The sequence below is a fragment of the Oncorhynchus nerka genome, linkage group LG17 (genome assembly GCF_034236695.1).
Source record: "Oncorhynchus nerka isolate Pitt River linkage group LG17, Oner_Uvic_2.0, whole genome shotgun sequence".
Classification (NCBI taxonomy): Eukaryota; Metazoa; Chordata; class Actinopteri; order Salmoniformes; family Salmonidae; genus Oncorhynchus; species Oncorhynchus nerka.
The window spans coordinates 32530207-32554611 of record NC_088412.1 but is presented as its reverse complement, the minus strand read 5'-3'; the positions used below and the strand labels follow the sequence as shown (position 1 = coordinate 32554611).

The window sequence follows — 24405 nt, the reverse complement described above, 5'->3', positions numbered from 1 at the left end:
GAATGTCAGATGTTGACAATAGCAAGATGAGTGATGTGCTGAGTACAGTCACAGTGAGGCCTCATCAGTTTGGTTTGGACAGAATGGGAGGACTGTCTACACACTGAGAGAGAACGAGAGAAGGTGGTAGAGAGAGAGAGGCAGAGCAGTCTTAAAACATTAAGATAAATGGAAGGAAGAAGAGAATGTCAGGGAGACGCACGGGTGGAGCAGAATCTCTTTGCCTGTCTTCGTTGCTTAAGCCAGCCAAGCTCTCCCTTCATCACATACCCCCTCTCTCTTCTCTTCTTCCTCTATCTCCCCCTCGCTCCCTCTCTCTTTTCCCCTCCCACTCCTCCCCCTCTCTCTGTATCTCTCTCTCTCTCTCTCTCTCTGTATCTCTCTCTCTCTACCCCCTCTCCTCTCTCTCTCTCCCTCTCTCTTTTCCCCTCCCACTCCTCCCCCTCTCTCTGTATCTCTCTCTCTCTGTATCTCTCTCTCTCTACCCCCTCTCCTCTCTCTCTGTATCTCTCTCTCTCTGTATCTCTCTCTCTCTACCCCCTCTCCTCTCTCTCTATATATGTAAAGGCTTGACATGCATAGTCTATTTTTAATAAAAATGAAACAGCTTTCTTGCAGTGAAGCGAGACACAGAGTGAAGTGAGACTGAAACAGCGATTTGCAATTTAGGCCTGTGTGACACTCATCATCTCCCTCCGAGCCAGCAACAGTAAATTCGCCCTCAGTCTTTCATTGCCTATCTATCTCTATCGCTCTATATCTCTTTCCAACGATCCCCTCACACATGTTTCTCACTAACACTTACATCTCAAATGCTGAAAAATAATATTAAATTACATGCTTTTTTCTGTAATTGTGGAGCAGTAGACATGAGAGCAATATGAACAACACTAAAGCTAACTGTTTTAAAATGGGCCAGGAAGTACTATTAATGGATTCAAAGATGCAGCAGTATAAAGAAGAAAGGGAATGTCTGTAAAAGCTTTAGTGGAGATACAGTATATGGGATGGTTTAAAGATGAGGGAACAGACACATCGGCTCAGAGAGACTGAGTGCACATCTGGCATTAATATTGATGAAGTGGCATTAATGTGTGCAAAATACAAAAAAAGAGCATTATTCCTTTTAAACAGTTAATTTTTCTCTTCGGCGAAAGAATTCATGTGGAAGGGAGGGGTAGAACAAAGTCGAATATATAGCTCAAATTAGTTATTTGTTATCAAGCGTTAAGAAACTAGGGCAATTGCTGAATGAGAATGAATGAGGATTCTGTTCCTGTCGTAAACATAAAAACATTTAATAAATTAAACATTCTGATAAATATTACACAGTCATTTTGGGTTAATAGTGTTTTAACTTAGGCCCTCATGTGCATCTAAATGAATGGTTTTGTAATACAATTGCAGATGTTTTAATTACACAGTAAAATGGAGCTCAGATAAGGCTATTCAATATAAACATAGGATTTGGGCATGCCAAGTCAGGGATTGTAGGTTGGCAGCCATTCTGTTCTTACAGACAGAAATAAATATGTACGATTGTATATGAGTGTGTGTTAAATGAGAGAGAGGGAAATGTAAAGAGTGACAGTGACAAATTCATACACACACACAGAGAGAGTGAGAGAGAGAGTGAGAGAGAGCGAGAGATATTTATTACACATTTTCAGTCTTAAGTTGGTGACAGCCTTCATTGCACAAAGCCTGCAAGATCGATGGCCGGGGTCTGACTCTAATACTAACGAAACTCGGATCGTTAAACTTTTGGGAAATGATGACAGAAATTGATTAAAATATGTATGAGTCCAATTAATCTTTGAAGGGGGACTTCTTCCACTACTTGGCATTGAGGCATGAGGAGGCCATCTTTAGGACGACATCAATCATCTGATGGAGTGGCAATTGTGTCTGACACAGTAAAGTAGAGGAGCTGTGCCCCACCCTCTGCCCTTCAGGCCCAAACTCAGCCTCCAGAGACAAATCTCCTTTACATGCATTATAATGAGCTCACAACCTAACACAATAGTCTCATGTGCCCCATTCTGTCAATAAGTATTCAGTGACGCTTTAAACCAAAAGATGTAATGCTTTGTTACTAGTTACGAGAATCTATGAGCCCTTGTAATGTTTTATTATGTTATAAATAGATAATAGGTATTTGTATGCTGCAATTGTACAACAGACTGAACATAGCCTCTTGTTTTCTATAAGCTGATGACTGTGGTGTCTAATCCTTCAAATTCACTAAACACTTAAAAGATGGACAAATCTCCACATAGTCTGTACTGTCTGCACTGTGTTTTTGCATACAGTCTATTGCAATATATTCCCCACAAAGTGTAGTTGTAAAATGGCAGCCAGTTCTCCTCAGTTCTTGAGGAGTTAATGAGAATAGTGTCAACATCTCTGCATGTCTTCATGCCTCCTGCACCTCGGAGCTGTTTGCTCTCCTTTTAATTAAAACAGCTAAGATTACTCTAATTATCTCTCTACTCAGGTAATCCAGCTCCGCGCTGCTGCGGCCGTGGGAGGGAGTCCTGCATCGCGTGTACAGCAGAACGGGAATGAGTTAGTGTGAGAGTGAAAAGTAAACCAGAATAAAGACTGACCCTGCGGATAGCAAAGGAAATCACAACGTGGGGAGAAGACAAACAGAATCCAAGGAGAAGATCAAAACATCTCTGAATAGAGTTGACTAACACACCACCTCCACTATGACCACCCCAACGGTGCTTCTTCTTGTTTTGGTTTGTATGTGGGAGGAGCAGCGAGGATGTAGTTCACTAACTGTTAGGTTACCGATTACAGCTCAGAACAGCCAGGAAGACCTAATTGAACTGAGGGATGCAGAAAACTCTCTGGTGAATCATGGTCAGAATGCTGAGGTTCTTATGACAACCCACATCCCACTGACTCCTGGATTAACAGACAAAGAAAAGAATGGCGTGGATGAACTAGTACAGATATCAACTCAAACTCCAGACTTTACCCTTCAAACAACTTTGACTCCTGGAAAGATATGGAATGGAATTACATCCAAGAGTGACCATGTGGATAATGGGGATGTTCACACTCAGTCACTTGAGGCCCATCATTCCATGGAGGCAGAGGCCAATGGAGACCCCAAGCATCATGTGAAACTCCAGACTGTCTCGCATCCAGAGTTCAGAGTTCTCCCAGAGAGTATCTCTGGGCGGGGCTTAGTCTCTCGGGGGGAGGGGTTAACTCTAACAGGGGTGGGGTCTCGCTCTCGTCGTAAGCGGAGCTGGCAGTGGAACCAGTTCTTTGTCATTGAGGAGTACAGAGGACCAGAGCCAGTGCTCATCGGACGGGTAAGACCTATTCACAACCAATGTCATGATTTCAGTGTTATCAGAAATATCCATAAATGTATATTTGGTAAATTCCTAGAACAACAGCCTGAGGATATAGCACACCAGGGGTTCCCAAACTTTTTCACTCAAGCCCCCCTTCTAGCATTCATGGTGAACATCCGGCACCCCCCACGTCTATTTCTATAGGCACAAGCACTGTTTATGACACACAATGTTCACACCCCTCTTGTTGGCAGAGAGACAATTTTGCAGATTTAAAGCTTATTTCCTACAATTCTACACATTTTGCCATGTCTTAAATTAATGTATGTGTGTTCATGTGATGTTTGATTGACCCAAACATTACAACATGGGCTAAAAAACCGAGCTAAAAAGCATTAGCTGACACGGGCTAGTTGATCTGGAAATGATCTCTCTAAGGCCTGCAATGACTGACATGACGAGGAAAACTGCTGATGCACTACCCAATTCCCAAATAGCACCTTGTGCATTCTACTACTACAATTTCCGGGAGTAAGTAGGGCGGGGTGGTCCTTCGCACACCCCACAGTTTGGCAACCACTTCGGTACACTACTAGTCAGTTGACATACTTTACTTCATTAAGGCTAGCCAATAAGTATGGTAGGTCGCACCACACCAACAACACCACAGAGCTGACAGAAAGTTAGTGTTCAGCCAGTGTGATGATGAGATGATTGGAGGTTTTAAATCAGAGCACACCTGAACCATCTAGATCTGTGGAAGTTACTTGTAGCACTTCACAGGCAAAGTGTTGGGCTGCTAATGCATCTGTTGGCAGCTTTAGTGTGTGTGTGGATTATATTAGCTGTGACGCTTACAGGGAACTCTGCCAACTCACAGTAGCAGGCAGCGTACTTTATTGTGACACCACAGTTTGGAGCCTCCCCAACCAACACTGTGTTCACATCGTAAATGTTTCATCTTCCTCTCTGCCTGTTATTGATACAGTCAGGGAGGGATGTCAGTGCGGTCGGTGGAGAAACTCTTTCTTGTTGTTGTAGTAAGTGCGCAAGTCTGATTCAGGGCTTGAGATGGCTAGGATGTTGCTTGGATGCTATGTCAAACATGTTCCAGCTTGTTAGGGCTATGAGTTTGATAAGATCATACATACATCAATGCCCAGATTCACATACATGTGTAGAGTGTGTGTGCTCTGCCGTTTGAAAGACATTGCTAGAAACGGTGAGCGGGGGGGGGGTAAGATACATCATGGCAATGAATGAGAATTTTACTGGGAGAGAAAATCAGCAAGGTGAAGATGGACTGAAGATCCCTGCCACACTGTAAGAGCAAGGAGAAGAGAACATTGAGATGAAAGAGAGTGGGGGAGAGGGACAACGGCTTGGGGAAAGTAGCCGTCTGGGAATTCTATCAGAGATCATTTCAACAAAAAAAAAACACGTTTTTATGGATTGGTTCAGTTTTAACCTCACAGAGGAACATTTTTTTGCCATGGCGACTGATGCACAGCAGGACTGAGCTAGCAATTAGATTGAGACTAGGAGGGTAGGGGTTGGTGAGAGACTGTGTGGGGGCTAGGAGGGAAGGGTGTTAGGAGAGTAAGATAGGGAAGGAGACTGACAAAGATGTCTCTCGTGGTGATGTATGGGATCCGAATCAAAGCAGATTTAAGGAGGAAGAATATGTAGCATTTCTTACTGTCTGTTATCGTGTGTTTCTTTAATCCCTAACTGCACGCTCAACTACACACATACACACACTGACTCGCTCTCTCTAACACACATACACACACTGACTCGCTCTCTCTAACACACATATCACAGTTGCACACAGACACACTTGGCTGTATACACCCAGGGTTTATGAATTACAGTTGACATGTATACCAATGTTTTTATGCACCATTTTGGTATTCTTGGCAAGAATAAATGCACAGCTATGTGATTAAAGGCCTAGGGGCCATAATACTTTCTTATGCATGCTCTCTCCAGGCTTATGTCACATAATAATATTAACAATTTTCCTTGCCCATGGCTTGTGCGTAATTCTCATGTGAAAAATGTAATAACCACAGAGACCACAAAGCTGTTTCCATATGAAAGAACCTACAGTATATATACAGACCTTAATTGATGTGAAAACCTGCAGTAATATTGCTCAGCAAATATCAAACAACCCATGCTACTTACTATAGTTCAAATAATCAGTTGTGGTTCATTAGACAGAGGTTGTGTTGGTCTAAGATGGAGGGTCTGCAGTGGAGGGGAGGAAAGGATGGGATGTGAGTAAGCCTAGTGGATTATGAGCATGTGCAGAAGTGTCTTAAGTGGAGCAAGATGTGAAGGTTCCTGGTCAGAAAGCCTTCCTTGTGTGATGAAGGCTGAGTAATCTCTTTAGCTTTCTATTTCTGTGTGTCTGGCCTTTTACCCACCAAGCTCCCTGTAATATCCCCCTACTGCTATTCAAAACTGAACAAGCTAGCGCTCTTCACTGCAAAGTAAAATGGTCAGACACACAGAGACAGGTAGACAGACAGAAAGAGAGCATTATAAAATCCATGATAATAAGTGTGCGGTTAAAATGATCAAAAAAACATTTATTTCCACAAGGCCTTTGGGTTTGACAGGGAAGCAGCTTAAGCCCCACCTTCTTCAACATATATATCAACAAATTGGCGAGGGCACCCGGCCTCACCCAACTAGAATATGAAGTCAAAGGTCTACTATTTGCTGATGATCTGGTGCTTCTGTCCCCAACCAAGGAGGGCCTACAGCAGCACTTAGATCTTCTGCACCTAGATCTTCAGCGATGACAAAAATGATGGTGTTCCAAAAAAGGTCCAGTCGCCAGGAACACAAAAACAAACCCCATCTAGACACCGTTGCCCTAGAGCACACAAAAAACTATACATACCTCGGCCTTAACATCAGCACCATAGGTAACTTCCACAAAGCTGTGACCGATCTGAGAGACAAGGCAAGAAGGGCATTCTATGACATCAAAAGGAACATAAAATTTGATATACCAATTAGGATCTGGCAAAAAATACTTGAATCAGTTATAGAACTCATTGTCCTTGGTTGTGGTTGTGAGGTCTGGGGTCCGCTCACCAACCAAGAATTCACTAAATGGGACAAACATCAAAATGAGACCATGCAGAATTAATCCGATACCCGCTAATTATCAAAATCCAGAAAAGAGCCGTTCAATTCTACAACAACCTAAAAGGAAGTGATTCCCAAACCTTCCATAACAAAGTCGTCACCTACAGAGAGATGAACGTGGAGAAGAGTCCCCTAAGCAAGCTGGTCCTGGGGCTCTGTTCACAAACACAAACAGACACAGAGCCCCAGGATAGCAACACAATTAGACTAAAAAAAATCATGAGAAAACAAAAAGATAAATACTTGACACATTGGAAAGAATTTACAAAAAAACAGAGCAAACTATAATGCTATTTGGCCCTAAACAGAGAGTACACAGTGGCAGAATACCTGACCACTGTGACTGACCCAAACTTAAGGAAAGCTTTGACTATGTACAGACTCAGTGATGTCGTGACGTTGCTCATCGAATGATTAAAGGATTCTAATTGCGTGATTAGCTGAATCAACCAATTATTAACTCATTAACCTGGGGCACCATGGGAAAATGTGTTTTATTGAGTTTCTATTTCCCAAATTAACTCGATTACCTCGATCGATTTTACAACAGCCGCTAATTAATCAGTTACCTCTACAGTCTCGTTCTGAACGACGCATAATCCGGGAATCTGCACGGACCCGGGTCTCACCAATGAGTTCCTACCACACCAATTTTAGTTGAGTATTTATTTACTAGAAAGCTAAAATGATGATAAAAGATACATACACAAAAACACATTCTAGGCTATTGTTTAGAACTTAGTATAACGGGCCAACACACTATGGCGCGTGTTACCCAAAATGGGGATTTAAAAGAGAGAGAAAATTACAAAAAGTACACAAGAGAAATATACATTTGGGTGAATTTGTCAGCTATGCTTATTCTAACCCTAGCCTTGCCCCAAACTGCCGCTCTTATGGGTCAGCATATAATGATGTAATTACGTGGGGAAGGTCTCCGTGGATTCTCCGCGTGGACCATTCAGGCTGCTCAATGACGCACTTCTCCGATGCAACTCTCTGGTCGTCCTCACGATGTCAGTGTCCTTTTGGCTTAGGAGTCTGTTCCCTCACCCTTGCTCTGGAAGGGGTCTTCTGAGGACAGACAGCTCTGTTGCTCAGAACTCACAGCGTAGGAATTAAACATTGTAGATACCATGATTCGATGGGAGATGGAGGCTAGGTGGTTCGACTTGAATTCACCCGCTTAGACACAGCTACTCATCTGTAGTTTGGGTAGAAAAAGATTTCTTTGTCTTCAAACTTGTGTTGCATTTTGGGTTTGTTGACTTTTTAGACCTCGACTGCAGCTTGGGTCACTTAGTCTCATCTGTTAATTCTTCACTCACAGGTTTTATAACCTCGGGTCAGACGTGGGCGTAACCGCCTTTAGGGCAATTCTCTGGGCGTACCAAGTTAAGGGCAAGGTCTAGATTTTACTCAAATTCAATTTTAGACAACTAACTTTACATTTCATCTTTACTAAAACATTCTCTTTGATTTGGACATTTTCCACACAACATACAATGTATAAACATCAAACATATACTAGGAAAACTCTTAACGTTACAATGTTTTCGTAATAACATCATCTATTAACCTTTAATAACAAAACAAAAATGACATACATTTTCATAGATCTATCGTCATGACCACCATTGTGGCTGACGGAAACCATTGTTCCAAAGTCCCTTTATTGAATGTTCAATGTTCTGAGGTTGGTTCTCCATATTGAGAGGACACAGGAATGTTGTGTGGCCTAAGATTTACCAGGGGCGTGAGGGGTCATAAAACCCCACATCTTCAGACCCCTAGATCTCTCCTCCTCTGTTGGGGTTGAGAGATAATCTGTAGGGTTGTGGTCTCCTGTAACCTGACCTGGTCAGGATAGTCATGACAGTGAGCATAACCTTGCTATTGAGAAAGGCCGCCATATGCAGACCTGGCTCTCAAGAGAAGACAGGCTATGTGCACACTGCCCACAAAAGTGTAAACTGAGTTGCACTTCCTAACCTCCTGCCAAATATATGACCATATTAGAGACACATATTTCCCTCAGATTACACAGACCCACAAAGAATTCGAAAACATATCCAAATTTGATGAACTCCTAAATATATTGGGTGAAATACCACAGTGTGCCATCACAGCAGCAAGATTTGTGACCTGTTGCCACAAGAAAAGTGCAACCAGTGAAGAACAAACACCATTGTAAATACAACCCATATTTATGTTTATTTATTTTCCCTTTTTTACTTTAATAATTTGCATATCGTTACAACACTGTATATAGACATACAGTGGGGCAAAAACGTATTTAGTCAGCCACCAATTGTGCACGTTCTCCCACTTAAAAAGATGAGAGAGGCCTGTAATTTTCATCATAGGTACACTTCAACTATGACAGACAAAATGAGGAAAAAAAATCCAGAAAATTACATTGTAGGATTTTTAATGAATTTATTTGCAAATTATGGTGGAAAATAAGTATTTGGTCACCTACAAACGAGCAAGATTTCTGGCTCTCACAGACCTGTAACTTCTTCTTTAAGAGGCTCCTCTGTCCTCCACTCGTTACCTGTATTAATGGCACCTGTTTGAACTTGTTATCAGTATAAAAGACACCTGTCCACAACCTCAAACAGTCACACTCCAAACTCCACTATGGCCAAGACCAAATAGCTGTCAAAGGACACCAGAAACAAAATTGTAGACCCGCACCAGGCTGGGAAGACTGAATCTGCAATAGGTAAGCAGCTTGGTTTGAAGAAATCAACTGTGGGAGCAATTATTAGGAAATGGAAGACATACAAGACCACTGATAATCACCCTCGATCTGGGGCTCCACGCAAGATCTCACCCCGTGGCGTCAAAATGATCACAAGAACGGTGAGCAAAAATCCCAGAACCACACGGGGGGACCTAGTGAATGATCTGCAGAGAGCTGGGACCAAAGTAACAAAGCCTACTATCAGTAACACACTACGCCGCCAGGGACTCAAATTCTGCAGTGCCAGATGTGTCCCCCTGCTTAAGCCAGTACATGTCCAGGCCCGTCTGAAGTTTGCTAGAGAGCATTTAGATGATCCAGAAGAAGATTGGGAGAATGTCATATGGTCAGGTGAAACCAAAATATAACTTTTTGGTAAAAACTCAACTCGTCGTGTTTGGAGGACAAAGAATGCTGAGTTGCATCCAAAGAACACCATACCTATTTTGAAGCATGGGGGTGGAAACATCATGCTTTGGGGCTGTTTTTCTGCAACGGGACCAGGACGACTGATCCGTGTAAAGGAAAGAATGAATGGGGCCATGTATCGTGAGATTTTGAGTGAAAACCTTCCATCAGCAAGGGCATTGAAAATGAAACATGGCTGGGTCTTTCAGCATGACAATGATCCCAAACACACCGCCCGGGCAACGAAGGAGTGGCTTCGTAAGAAGCATTTCAAGGTCCTGGAGTGGCCTAGCCAGTCTTAACCAACCCCATAGAAAATCTTTGGAGGGAGTTGAAAGTTCGTGTTGCCCAGCAACAGCCCCAAAACATTACTGCTCTAGAGGAGATCTGCATGGAGGAATGGGCCAAAATACCAGCAACAGTGTGCGAAAACCTTGTGAAGACTTACAGAAAACGTTTGACCTCTGTCATTGCCAACAAAAGGTATATAACAAAGTATTGAGATAAACTTTTGTTATTGACCAAATACTTATTTTCCACCATAATTTGCAAATAAATTCATTAAAAATCCTACAATGTAATTTTCTGGATTTTTTTTCTTCTCATTTTGTCTGTCATAGTTGAAGTGTACCTATGATGAAAATTACAGGCCTCTCTCATCTTTTTAAGTGGGAGAACTTGCACAATTGGTGGCTGACTAAATACTTTTTTTGCCCCACTGTAATATGACATTTTGAAATGTTAATTTTTAATTTCACTTTTGTTTTATTTTCTATTGTCACTTGCTTTGGCAATGTAAACACGTTTCCCATGCCAATAATGCCCCTTGAATTGAATTGAGAGAGAGAGGGTGACAGAAAGACAAAGGTAGAGATACATAGACAGGCAAACAGATGGATTCAGAGAGGGAACGAAAACAGACAGATGGACAGAACAGAAGACAGGCAGAGCGACATTTGGGGGCCACTGTCCACAGTCATGTGCTCTCACCCCCTAACAATCCCCCGGTGGCCTATTTGGTCCAATGAGTTAATTAGCTGTACGCATCAGTACACATTCTGGCCCCCTCTGTCCCCTTCACACCTGGTGCCATTCAATTCACACTGACTGAACACCACATCTTGGACTTGATTCAACCGCTGATTTCACAAACTATTGTTTAGGTAGATGATCAATTACGCAAATGAGGGATGCATTTTCTGAGTCAGTGGTGGCTTGGACACAATATGTCAAACAACAAAGCATAAGTTCAACTGTAAACCCTCTTTTTAGAGAAAGGATCATAGAGAACTGAAGCCACTCATTAGGCAAGGCTCAATGCAGAATCCATAGATATTTTCTGACTTTATACTTCTCTCTCTATACACATATATCTCCTGCAGCTGCACACAGATGTGGACCGAGGTGATGGGCGTACCAAGTACATCTTAGAAGGAGAGGGGGTGGGGTCTGTGTTTGTCATCGATGGGAACACGGGCAACATCCACGTCACCAAGTCCCTGGACCGAGAAGAGAAGGACCAGTACCGCCTCATCGCCACGGTAACCGACCGCCAGACGGGCCACGCCCTCGAACCCTCGTCCATGTTCATCATCAGAGTGCAGGACATCAATGACAACCCTCCTGTCTTCCAGAACGAGCCATACAGCACCACCGTGCCCGAGATGGCCAATATAGGTATTACATGTGACAGACAGAGCTTCAGTCTTGATCTGTGATTTACATTACAGTCTAGACAAGCTGCCTCAAGGGCTTATTAGTCATTCCTGAAGTCTCACCAATCCATCTCTCTCTAACAGGTACATCCATAATCCAGGTGACAGCCACGGATGCAGACGACCCTACGTATGGTAACAGTGCCAGGCTGGTGTATGCTGTGACCCAGGGCCAGCAGTATTTCTCTGTGGATCCTCAGACAGGTCTGGTGGGCCTGCAATGCAGACTCTTATCAAGCTACATGTTAACCATATGGTAGCCATGCTGATGAACTGACACTACAGTATGCCCCTTTGATTTGTAAAAATATCACATGGTGTAACTTCTGTGGTCTGTATGTATTCTGTGTACTCTACATAAAGCAGGGGTCAGCAACAGGTAGCCTGCGGTCCAAAATGTGTTCTAATAAAAAAAGAGAGATATGTAATCATGTCTTAAAGTAAATACAATCTCCTTTTGGGCTTAGTTGTGTTCAATTTGTAGTCTAAAAATATTATAATTATGTTCTGGCTCCCCCGAACATCCGCACCGACAAAAACAGCCCGGGGTTGAATCTTGTCGCCTACCCCTGACATAAAGGCTTGTGACATGGCTATATGTGACATTAAAGCAGGTGACTCATCCCACTACAGCATTTAGGTCTGCTTGTCCCTTCAGCTGTGATGTAATGTAATGCAATGCATCATGTGCTTATGTACTGTCCTCTCATCGTCCTCTCTGCCAGGTGTCCTGCGTACTGCTGTAACTGACATGGACAGGGAGAGTCAGGACACCTATCTGGTCGTCCTTGAGGCCAAAGACATGGGGGGGCACCTGGGGGGGATGTCAGGGACGACCACAGTCACTGTGAGGCTGAGTGACGTCAACGACAACCCCCCTCACTTCAGAAAGAGTGAGAACATTACAGTTATGGTTTTGTTATTGGCCATTGTCATGCTATTGCGGTTATGGCTTTGAACTTCTATAACTCCAGTTGAAACATTCTTAGGACATATTTCTGTATTCTCTCTCTCTCTGTGTGCGTGTTTCTGTGTGTGTCTGCGCGTGATTTTGCGTGTGTGTGATCTTGTGTTTTTGATTTTGCATTTGTGCTTGTCTGATTTTTTTGTGTGTGTGTGTGTGTGTGTATGATTAGAGTGATGAAATGCCTTGCAATGTGGCACTTGTGATGGTGCACTGATCTCTCACTGCTACTAACAGCACCTTTAGGATCTTCTCTGCCAGGATTGTCACACAGCAGCGCTGTGCTTATAGTGGATTTTGAAGCCATTTTATGGAGTGTTCCTTGATGTGTGCATATGGCTCGTGTTTCCTCATTGCAAACTAATGATTCAATTCCATGAATGAGCTGCTTATCTCTTCTTCCTCCTCCTCACCGTCATCTTCATCACCATCTGAGTTGATAACATATTATGAGATTTCTCAAGACGAAGCTCTTCCTGGAAAAACAGTGAGAGATCATGAAGTCTTTTCTTATCCAAGCGCTTCTGCATTCTATTCTATTCATATTTTATCTGCCATCCAGTTGTTTCTGCTCCAACAGACAGTAGAATCACTACAGAATGTAACATTCTCAGTCATACAATTACATTCCTCTGTAATATATGTCCTTCTCTCTCTGTCACACTCTCCCCATCCTCTCTTTCTTGACTTCATCCCCCCCCGCTCGCTCTCTCTCGCAAGCAATTTCATAATTCCAAATGCACAGTATTTATTAGGCACTATAGCTGTCCTACTGTAGCTCACTGTGGGCATGTTCATGATTCTCTATCTGACACTAATGCAGAGTGAGTCTAAACAAGCGTATTTGTTTCATCTGTGGAGATAGAGACGTGTGTGTTTGAATTGGCAAAGCTTTTGAATTATTAACAAGTGTCATTAGATGAAGGTGTGTCCTTTCCATACTGTTTAGAGGGAGACCATGGTAGGAATACTACAGTTAGTCACTTACTGTGTAGAATCAAAGAGAGACAGGCAGACTCATCGCAGAGAGCCAGGCAACTGCCAAACCCTGTCACAGACTACTGCACGTTGGCTGCCGTTTCCTTGGATACAGGACACTCGGAGAGAAGTTAGGCTTTTTTCCCCCTTTTTTTTCTTTGACCTTTATTTAACCAGGCAAGTCAGTTAAGAATAAATTCTTATTTTCAATGACGGCCTATGAACAGTGGGTTAACTGCCTGTTCAGGGGCAGAACGACAGATTTGTACCTTGTCAGCTCGGGGATTTGAACTTGCAACCTTCCGGTTACTAGTCCAACGCTCTAACCACTAGGCTACCCTGGTTTTCATCATTACTGTAAACATTTTCCCTGAGGACTACTGGAATGACTACTCTCATTTTAGGATCTAAATGGTTTGTCTATGCCCTGTGACTCATCTGTGTGGTCTCTCTCTTTCGCTCTCTCTCTCGTTCTCTCGCTCGCTCTCTCTCTTGCTCTCTCGTTCTCTCTCCCTCGCTGTAGGTGCCTGGTCGTTCTCTATCTCCGAGCTGGCAGCACCAGGGGTGGAGGTGGGTCGCCTCTCGGCCACAGATGCTGATCTGGGAGAGAACGCCATGCTGGAATATACCATCCTGGACGGAGAGGAGGGGGACACATTTAACATCACCGGAAGAGACCAAGAGGCTGTCATTGTGTTAAACAAGGTGAGCAATAAGTTATATAGCTCTTAATCAGACTCCAGTCAAAAAACATCCACAATGGTGTAAAATGAGAGGCTAAACTAAGCATTGCTCCTCCAAGCTACTCTAACCAGGAAGTTAATTCAGTGAAAGACATAGAAAACAGCAGGACAGTGTTGCCTGCAGAGACTTCAGTCAGCAACAATCAGGTCTGATAATAGGATGCTTTGAATAAAGAAATATTTGGTCTGGAAACAGTATTTTAATGTTTTTTTCCTCAGTCATTCTTCCTAGCAATCCTGTTATGTGATTGCAGGCAATGTCACAAACTTAATTAACTTAAACAAAACATATCTCACCTTGGTTTGCTTGGAAATAGACAAAAAAAAGAGATCCAAATACCCTGGAATTTATGCACAGCTATTTGAAAAATGGAAGATTCCATCTAGCAGTTGAATTGGAAATCGCCAACCAGAAAATAGGTTGTGAGCCTGTGTTTTCCTCTGTGTGGTGTCGAGTACATGGGGCATCGCAAGCTCCATTTAACAAAGTGTGTGAGATGAGGGTGAGAGTATGAGATAGAATGTGGGAATGATGAATCAACATGGGAGCAAATGAATTATGGAACCAGGGTGGGGGAAGGGGCACGATGAAAAGAAGAAGAGAGTGTTCGAGCAAAGGAGAAAGAGAGAATTAGTAGACAACTGGTTATAGGGAAGGACATAAGCCAAATCGAATTGGTTGTACTGTATTTCTCTCCTCAGCTGCTCGACTATGAGAGGTGCGGTTCCTACTCGTTCTCAGTGGAGGTTATGAATCCCATAGTGGACGCGCGGTTCCTACGGAAGGGTCCCTTTAAGGACCGGGCGAACGTACGGGTCATGGTCCTCAATGCAGACGAGCCCCCGCGCTTCTCCCGGTCACGTTACCGTCTAGATGTGCCTGAGAACTGTCCTCCTGTCTGCAGTGTGGGTCGGGTATCTGCTGTGGACCCAGACACGGGACAAAGCTCCAACATCAGGTAGCCTACACTCAGCCAGTCAGTCCGTCCGTCAGTCAGTCAGTCTGTCCTTCACTCACTCACATTTTCTCCCCCCACCCCCGTCACTCTCTCAGGTACTCTATTGACCCTCAGTCTGACCCTGAGGCTCTGTTCCGTATAGCATCTGACAGCGGCCTTATCACCACGGTGATGGAGTTGGACCGGGAGCGCGAGCAGTGGCATAATATCACTGTCATCGCCACACAGAGAGGTATGAGGCCCCCCTTCTCCTCTCAGCTTCAGCCGCCCCCAGGAAATACACGCACTCTGGCTTAGTACAGTTATGTTTTCCCCCCATATCACTCATTGTAGCCCTGGGGTGAGAGCTGTGAAAAGCTGTAATGAAGTTGATGTTGAACTCACCAGGCACTCCTTCCCTGTTCCAGACAATCCTAACCTTGTGACCAGAGTTGTGGTTGCCATAGAGACACTGGACCAGAATGATAATGCACCAGAGTTGGACAGGCAGTACACAACGTCTGTGTGTGACTCCAGTACCCCTGGACAGGTCAGTGCTGCTGCTAACACTTACCTACAGTACGTAACTCTGACACTGCACTTTATCAGTCTATCTATCTATAGCCCCGCATGCTGATAACCATAATGCACGTTTTTTACTCCACTCTTTAGAGGACAATTCTCTTTAGAAGTCTTTGAAGATTTCCTATTCCTTTTAATGTCTAACTCTTATTAAATTGGAACTGATCAAATCAAATTTATTTATATAGCCCTTCGTACATCAGCTGATATCTCAAAGTGCTGTACAGAAACCCAGCCTAAAACCCCAAACAGCAAGCAATGCAGGTGTAGAAGCACGGTGGCTAGGAAAAACTCCCTAGAAAGGCCAAAACCTAGGAAGAAACCTAGAGAGGAACCAGGCTGTGTGGGGTGGCCAGTCCTCTTCTGGCTGTGCCGGGTGGAGATTATAACAGAACATGGCCAAGATGTTCAAATGTTCATAAATGACCAGCATGGTCGAATAATAATAAGGCAGAACAGTTGAAACTGGAGCAGCAGCACAGTCAGGTGGACTGGGGACAGCAAGGAGTCATCATGTCAGGTAGTCCTGGGGCACGGTCCTAGGGCTCAGGTCAGTTGAAACTGGAGCAGCAGCATGGCCAGGTGGACTGGGGACAGCAAGGAGTCATCATGTCAGGTAGTCCTGGGGCATGGTCCTAGGGCTCAGGTCCTCCGAGAGAGAGAAAGAAAGAGAGAATTAGAGAGAGCATATGTGGGGTGGCCAGTCCTCTTCTGGCTGTGCCGGGTGGAGATTATAACAGAACATGGCCAAGATGTTCAAATGTTCATAAATGACCAGCATGGTCGAATAATAATAAGGCAGAACAGTTGAAACTGGAGCAGCAGCATGGCCAGGTGGACTGGGGACAGCAAGGAGTCATCATGTCAGGTAGTCCTGGGGCATGGTCCTAGGGCTCAGGTCCTCCGAGAGAGAGAAGGAGAGAATTAGAGAACGCACACTTAGATTCACACAGGACACCGAATAGGACAGGAGAAGTACTCCAGATATAACAAACTGACCCTAGCCCCCCGACACATAAACTACTGCAGCATAAATACTGGAGGCTGAGACAGGAGGGGTCAGGAGACACTGTGGCCCCATCCGAGGACACCCCCGGACAGGGCCAAACAGGAAGGATATAACCCCACCCACTTTGCCAAAGCACAGCCCCCACACCACTAGAGGGATATCTTCAACCACCAACTTACCATCCTGAGACAAGGCTGAGTATAGCCCACAAAGAACTCCGCCACGGCACAACCCAAGGGGGGGCGCCAACCCAGACAGGATGACCACAACAGTGAATCAACCCACTCAGGTGATGCACCCCTTCCAGGGACGGCATGAGTGAGCCCCAGTAAGCCAGTGACTCAGCCCCTGTAATAGGGTTAGAGGCAGAGAATCCCAGTGGAAAGAGGGGAACCGGCCAGGCAGAGACAGCAAGGGCGGTTCGTTGCTCCAGAGCCTTTCCGTTCACCTTCCCACCCCTGGGCCAGACTACACTCAATCATATGACCCACTGAAGAGATGAGTCTTCAGTAAAGACTTAAAGGTTGAGACCGAGTTTGCGTCTCTGACATGGGTAGGCAGACCGTTCCATAAAAATGGAGCTCTATAGGAGAAAGCCCTGCCTCCAGCTGTTTGCTTAGAAATTCTAGGGACAATTAGGAGGCCTGCGTCTTGTGACCGTAGCGTATGTGTAGGTATGTACGGCAGGACCAAATCAGAGAGATAGGTAGGAGCAAGCCCATGTAATGCTTTGTAGGTTAGCAGTAAAACCTTGAAATCAGCCCTTGCTTTGACAGGAAGCCAGTGTAGAGAGGCTAGCACTGGAGTAATATGATACATTTTTTTGGTTCTAGTCAGGATTCTAGCAGCCGTATTTAGCACTAACTGAAGTGTATTTAGTGCTTTATCCGGGTAGCCGGAAAGTAGAGCATTGTAGTAGTCTAACCTAGAAGTGACAAAAGCATGGATTAATTTTTCTACATCATTTTTGGACAGAAAGTTTCTGATTTTTGCAATGTTACGTAGATGGAAAAAAAGCTGTCCTTGAAATGGTCTTGATATGTTCTTCAAAAGAGAGATCAGGGTCCAGAGTAACGCCGAGGTCCTTCACAGTTTTATTTGAGACGACTGTACAACCATTAAGATGAATTGTCAGATTCAACAGAAGATCTCTTTGCTTCTTGGGACCTAGAACAAGCATCTCTGTTTTGTCCGAGTTTAATAGTAGAAAGTTTGCAGCCATCCACTTCCTTATGTCTGAAACACATGCTTCTAGCGAGGGCAATTTTGGGGCTTCACCATGTTTCATTGAAATGTACAGCTGTGTGTCATCCGCATAGCAGTGAAAGTTAACATTATGTTTTCGAATAACATCCCCAAGAGGTAAAATATATAGTGAAAACAATAGTGGTCCTAACACGGAACCTTGAGGAACACCGAAATTTACATTTGATTTGTCAGGGGACAAACCATTCACAGAGACAAACTGATATCTTTCCGACAGATAAGATCTAAACCAGGCCAGAACTTGTCCGTGTAGACCAATTTGGGTTTCCAATCTCTCCAAAAGAATGTGGTGATCGATGGTATCAAAAGCAGCACTAAGGTCTAGGAGCACGAGGACAGATGCAGAGCCTCGGTCCGATGCCATTAAAATGTAATTTACCACCTTCACAAGTGCCGTCTCAGTGCTATGATGGGGTCTAAAACCAGACTGAAGCATTTCGTATACATTGTTTGTCTTCAGGAAGGCAGTGAGTTGCTGCGCAACAGCCTTCTCTAAAAATGTTGAGAGGAATGGAAGATTCGATATAGGCCGATAGTTTTTTATATTTTCTGGGTCAAGGTTTGGCTTTTTCAAGAGAGGCTTTATTACTGCCACTTTTAGTGAGTTTGGTACACATCCGGTGGATAGAGAGCCGTTTATTATGTTCAACATAGGAGGGCCAAGCACATGAAGCAGCTCTTTCAGTAGTTTAGTTGGAATAGGGTCCAGTATGCAGCTTGAAGGTTTAGAGGCCATGATTATTTTCATCATTGTGTCAAGAGATATAGTACTAAAACACTTGAGCGTCTCTCTTGATCCTAGGTCCTGGCAGAGTTGTGCAGACTCAGGACAACTGAGGTTTGGAGGAATACGCAGATTTAAAGAGGAGTCCGTCATTTGCTTTCTAATAATCATAATCTTTTCCTCAAAGAAGTTCATGAATTTATCACTGCTAAAGTGAAAGTCATCCTCTCTTGGGGAATGCTGCTTTTTAGTTAGCTTTGCGACAGTATCAAAAAGGAATTTTGGATTGTTCTTATTTTCCTCAATTAAGTTAGAAAAATAGGATGATCGAGCAGCAGTAAGGGCTCTTCGGTACTGCACGGTACTGTCTTTCCAAGCTAGTCGGGAGACTTCCAGTTTGGTGTGGCGCCATTTCCGTTCCAATTTTCTGGAAGCTTGCTTCAGAGCTCGGGTATTTTCTGTGTACCAGGGAGCTAGTTTCTTATGAGAAATGTTTTTAGTTTTTAGGGGTGCAACTGCATCTAGGGTATTGCGCAAGGTTAAATTGAGTTCCTCAGTTAGGTGGTTAACTGATTTTTGTCCTCTGGCGTCCTTGGGTAGACAGAGGGAATCTGGAAGGACATCAAGGAATCTTTGTGTTGTCTGTGAATTTATAGCACGACTTTTGATGTTCCTTGGTTGGGGTCTGAGCAGATTATTTGTTGCAATTGCAAACGTAATAAAATGGTGGTCCGATAGTCCAGGATTATGAGGAAAAACATTAAGATCCACAACATTTATTCCATGGGACAAAACTAGGTCCAGTGTATGACTGTGACAGTGAGTGGGTCCAGAGACATGTTGGACAAAACCCACTGAGTCGATGATGGCTCCGAAAGCCTTTTGGAGTGGGTCTGTGGACTTTTCCATGTGAATATTAAAGTCACCAAAGATTAGAATATTATCTGCTATGACTACAAGGTCCGATAGGAATTCAGGGAACTCAGTGAGAAACGCTGTATATGGCCCAGGAGGCCTGTAAACAGTAGCTATAAAAAGTGATTGAGTAGGCTGCATAGATTTCATGACTAGAAGCTCAAAAGATGAAAACCTCATTTCTTTTTTTGTAAATTGAAATTTGCTATCGTAAATGTTAGCAACACCTCCGCCTTTGCGGGATGCACGGGGCGATATGGTCACTAGTGTAGCCAGGAGGTGAGGCCTCATTTAAAACAGTAAATTCATCAGGCTTAAGCCATGTTTCAGTCAGGCCAATCACATCAAGATTATGATCAGTGATTAGTTCATTGACTATAATTGCCTTTGAAGTAAGGGATCTAACATTAAGTAGCCCTATTTTGAGATGTGAGGTATCATGATCTCTTTCAGTAATGACAGGAATGGAGGTGGTCTTTATCCTAGTGAGATTGCTAAGGTGAACACCGCCATGTTTAGTTTTGCCCAACCTAGGTCGAGGCACAGACACGGTCTCAATGGTGATAGCTGAGCTGACTACACTGACTGTGCTAGTGGCAGACTCCACTATGCTGGCAGGCTGGCTAACAGCCTGCTGCATGGCCTGCACCCTATTTCATTGTGGAGCTAGAGGAGTTAGAGCCCTGTCTATGTTGGTAGATAAGATGAGAGCACCCCTCCAGCTAGGATGGAGTCCGTCACTCCTCAGCAGGTCAGGCTTGGTCCTGTTTGTGGGTGAGTCCCAGAAAGAGGGCCAATTAGCTACAAATTCTATCTTTTGGGAGGGGCAGAAAACAGTTTTCAACCAGCGATTGAGTTGTGAGACTCTGCTGTAGAGCTCATCACTCCCCCTAACTGTCAGATCACTGTGTCCTGTTTATCTAGCCTGCCATTGGCTGAATTCTTTTTCTCTAATGCATTGGCTGACTTCTTTTTCTCCAATGCCATTGGCTCAGTTCTGTGACTGTGAGGTCCAATAGAAGTCCTCCTCTCTCTGCTCTGTCTCCCAGGTTGTTCAGGTACTGCGGGCGGTGGATAGGGACCAGGGAGGACAGGACACCACAGTCCACTTCAGCATCCCTCCAGAGTCCAGTTCGGCTCTAAACCTCACCATCAGGGAGATTGGAGGTGCCCTCTAGCAATATTCAACCTCCGTGTCAAACTGTCACCCTCCTCAGCCCTCTGCCTAATGCATGTCAAATCAGAAATTCTGCAACGGGATTCTTTTTTTGACATGCTTGATGACAGTGTGCCTACATCTCATAGTATAGCCTGTATAGCCTGTCAAACTTCTAATATTAATTGCAACTGGAGAATGGCATTCCTGTACCAGTGACTTGACGACTGGCTTGTGTTTCTGGTGTTACTGTCTCATTTAACCCCAGGTGCCACAGCGAGACTGGTGCTCCAGTCGGCCCTGCAGCCCCTCGCTGGCTTCTCCTCCTCCCTCCTCACCCTGTACGTGCCCATCGTGCTGCGGGATGGGGCGTCCGGCCTCACCAACACCGGGACGGTCACCGTGACCGTGTGTCCATGTCTGAGAGGAGGAATGCAGGCCGAGGAGAGGGGCAGGCAGAGGGACAGGGGCTGGGAGAGACGGACAGTATGTCTTCCCCTGCCCTCCACCTCTCCATCACTCTTCTTCAGTATGGTCACCTTGCTGGCCCTGCTGGCCTGTGTCACCACCCTGCTGGGTAAGACTCTCTGTGTAGTAGGACTACTGTCAAATCAATGTATAGTACATGCCTGTTTGTACTGTTTGCACTATACTGTATATCTGTCTGTCTATTCGTTGTCTGTCCTTCTATCTGAATATCTGTATCCCATGAAATGGACAGCAGTGTGTGGTATTTACGATCATGTACCTCTCTCCCTCTCCCTCTCTCTCTCTCTCTCTCTCTCTCTCTCTCCCTCTCCCTCTCTCCCTCCCTGCCTCCCTAGTGGTGTGTACTCTGTCTCTGTCTCTGCGGCATCAGAAGCGAGACTCCCACTCCCCATTTGAGGAGGATGATGTGAGGGAGAACATCATTACCTACGATGACGAAGGGGGAGGGGAGGCAGACACTGCTGCCTTTGACATCACCGCGCTCCAGAGCATGCACAGAGTACAGCGCATGCAGGACAGCAGGAACATGTGAGCTGTGACGTTGGTTTGTGTAGTGTGTGTGAGGGCATGTGTCTGTGTGTGTACTTGCGTGCATGTGTGTTCCTCTGCCTTATGCTCATCTCTTCGCCCAGATGGTACACCCAGCAGAATCAGGCCAGGGCTAGGACGTACAGCTGGAGCCGGACCCCACACTCTGCTTTGGACCCCAGGCATCCAGGCTCAACCCCTGTGTACGGACACCTCTGCTACAGCATCCACACCCTGCCTGTCCTCAGAGACCTTCCCGAGGGGCCCACTCCATTCCAGTCGGGTCTGCAGCTGGCCAAACTGATGGAAACCTATGGGCTTCCTGGCCATCAGATGGGTAACGTTAATAATTCCCTAGTCATCCAGAACCAGGGCACATTTGATCTGCTAGAGCCTGGAACGGTTCATCTCAATCCTGCTGAGCCACGGTTCTCCAGCAGAGAAGAACCAGAGAGCATGATGGCTGACAGCAGACCCACAGAGATAGAGGGAGGCAGGGAGACCAACACTGACAACCAGCAACAGCAGCTGCATCCGGACCAGGGACCAATCAGGGTGAGATATTAACTTTCATATATAATGGGTGTAATAATGTTGTTATTATCTCCCTCAGAAGTATTTATAATTCCTCATAAAATCATTGTGTATTTCCTCCCCAGACACAGCCTGAGTCTGTACTGACAGATGAAGGACTGGTTCTGACCTACTCTGTCCCAAATGGCTCATGCTCCCAGAGTCACAGCAGTAGCATCTCTTCCTCAGAGCAGCAGGAGAACAAGACAGAGTCCTCTCCCTCACAGACCACCACCACCACTGGAGCTTCCAGTTCTGCAGTAGATGACACAGACACAGATTCCTCTACTCTCCCCAGCTCAGAGAAGAATGAAGACACTGTTGGTGTTGGCCAAGTAAATAGCAGTCACACCCACACTAACACAGTGGGGGAGTCAACATACAGCATTGTGGGTTCACTAAACCAGGGCAGTGGAGGGATACCTGTGACCGGGACTACTTTGTATCCAGGCAGGGCAGAATTCCTGAACATGTACGTGCTTGGTAGGAGCCTCTCTGGAGGCATGCTGGGATACGGCAGGGGGTGGGGCCTGGTGTCTAACAGGGCAGGGGCTAACTGTAACCCCTCCCTGCCTTTGAGGATGGAGGACTTCCTGAAGCACCGTTTGGACCAGGTGACTGACCTATCCCAGCCACCCTACGACTCACTGCAAACCTATGAGTTTGAGGGGGGGGACTCCCGGGCCGGGTCACTGAGCTCACTGGAAAGCGAGGGCGAGAGGGAGGAGGAGAGAGGGAGGGAAGCGGTAGATGAGTTGGACCAGAAGTTCCATAGGCTAGTGAAGATAATCGAAGAGAGGGAACAAGAAAAGGAGTGTGAGAGAAGTTCAGTGGAGGAGACGACACGGGCAGAAGATAGAAGCCAGAGTTTCGATGTCAACGAGATGAGCAAAACAGAGAGTGTTGATGAAGAGAAAGAGGTCTCAAGGTGGGATTTTTAGAGAACCTGCTAATGAAAGAGACTGAATATGAGTTTGGAGAGGAGAGGAGAGAGAAACACTCCAACAGATGCAATTTAAAAGCAATACGGGGGTGTTATGCACGACTTCAGAGAGAAAATTGTTCTGTTCTGTTCAATGACTAAACTTCCTGCTTGTTGGCTATGCAGCATAGCTGAGACATGTCGGCGGATCCATCAGCACATCTCATAAACTCACCCTTGTGTTTATTAAACAGTATATCAAAAAATGTCACTTTTAGACTTTCCTTGTAACTGATATGAATAATGCACCTAGGCTTTCTACACTGAAGTTATGAAAAATGCACATTCTGAAATATTGATTCCCAGCCCTGAAAGCTGCATTGTTGGAAAATAGGCCTCATGAAAAATTGAAGGGAATTGTGATATTTAATGTTGATAGTTAATTAGGTGCACTCTCACTCAGAACACTGTTGTTCCCAAAGGCGACATTTAAACATGGATAACTGAATTGAACTCATTCTAAAAAGCATACCAATTCCACACTTCTACTACACTTGCATACACACAGACACACACTTATAGAGCTAATGTGAATATATAAGGGTGAATCTGTGCACATTACATCCAGTCAAAGGAAAGCTGTTCAGGTGGTGATATTATGGCACAATCAGGAGGGAGCTCTTCAGAATTGCATAGACTTTGACACCCAGGCTATGTATTGTCCCAGTAATTATAATCACAGTAATAGGTTCTATGAAACACTATGCAATTTGCACACTGACTAGACATAATACGTCTTTGAAGAAAGAAGCCTTGTAAAAAGTTGAATCTGTTTCCTACTATAGCGACATGATTATGTGCACACTGTAAATATCATCCTCTGCAATGTGGTGATTATTGGGTGGAGGATTTCACACAGACCACGAAAGTGTCCCTTTATGAGAAACACTGTCATTATTTCATCATTTGTAGTGATTAAATGGTTGGTGTTAAAGAAGATGTCTGTTGTGCCACGTTATTTCCCACGTGATGGTTTTCCTAGATAGTTCAGCCATAAACCTGTTCGTTGACTGATCTATTACTCATTTCATCTTTGCAATCCATCGAACTGCACAATCTTGCTCTTTCTTTAAACACTGACATGGAATTGGGCAATCGTACTGTTTTACTATACTATTCAGAATTTAACTAAAGAATGATTCATATGACCACCAGTCAATATTTCCCCCAAAAGATATTGAGATTGAGAACACTGTACGGCTCA

At 44.6% G+C, this 24405-nt stretch overlaps 1 protein-coding gene across 1 annotated transcript; it reads left to right on the top strand.

Annotated features, from left to right (window-relative positions):
• Positions 1-2472: 2472 nt before the first annotated feature.
• On the top strand, positions 2473-24138 carry LOC115145094 (cadherin-24-like). The gene is made up of 13 exons (XM_029686352.2): positions 2473-3332; positions 11022-11316; positions 11439-11558; positions 12080-12247; positions 13820-14001; positions 14742-14998; positions 15094-15230; positions 15406-15527; positions 20523-20640; positions 20898-21206; positions 21454-21646; positions 21751-22201; positions 22306-24138. The coding sequence occupies exons 1-13, from the start codon at positions 2715-2717 to the stop codon at positions 23158-23160; spliced, it is 3825 nt and encodes a 1274-aa protein (XP_029542212.1). The 5' UTR covers positions 2473-2714; the 3' UTR covers positions 23161-24138.
• The last annotated feature ends 267 nt before the right edge of the window (positions 24139-24405 follow it).

Bases quoted from the DNA above. Each gene is read 5' to 3' on its own strand.
- LOC115145094 (XM_029686352.2), top strand. From the start codon at position 2,715: ATGACCACCCCAACGGTGCTTCTTCTTGTTTTGGTTTGTATGTGGGAG. The intron at 21,207-21,453 runs GTAAGACTCTCT...CTGCCTCCCTAG, and splicing joins CTGTGTCACCACCCTGCTGG to TGGTGTGTACTCTGTCTCTG. The intron at 21,647-21,750 runs GTGAGCTGTGAC...CTCTTCGCCCAG, and splicing joins ATGCAGGACAGCAGGAACAT to ATGGTACACCCAGCAGAATC.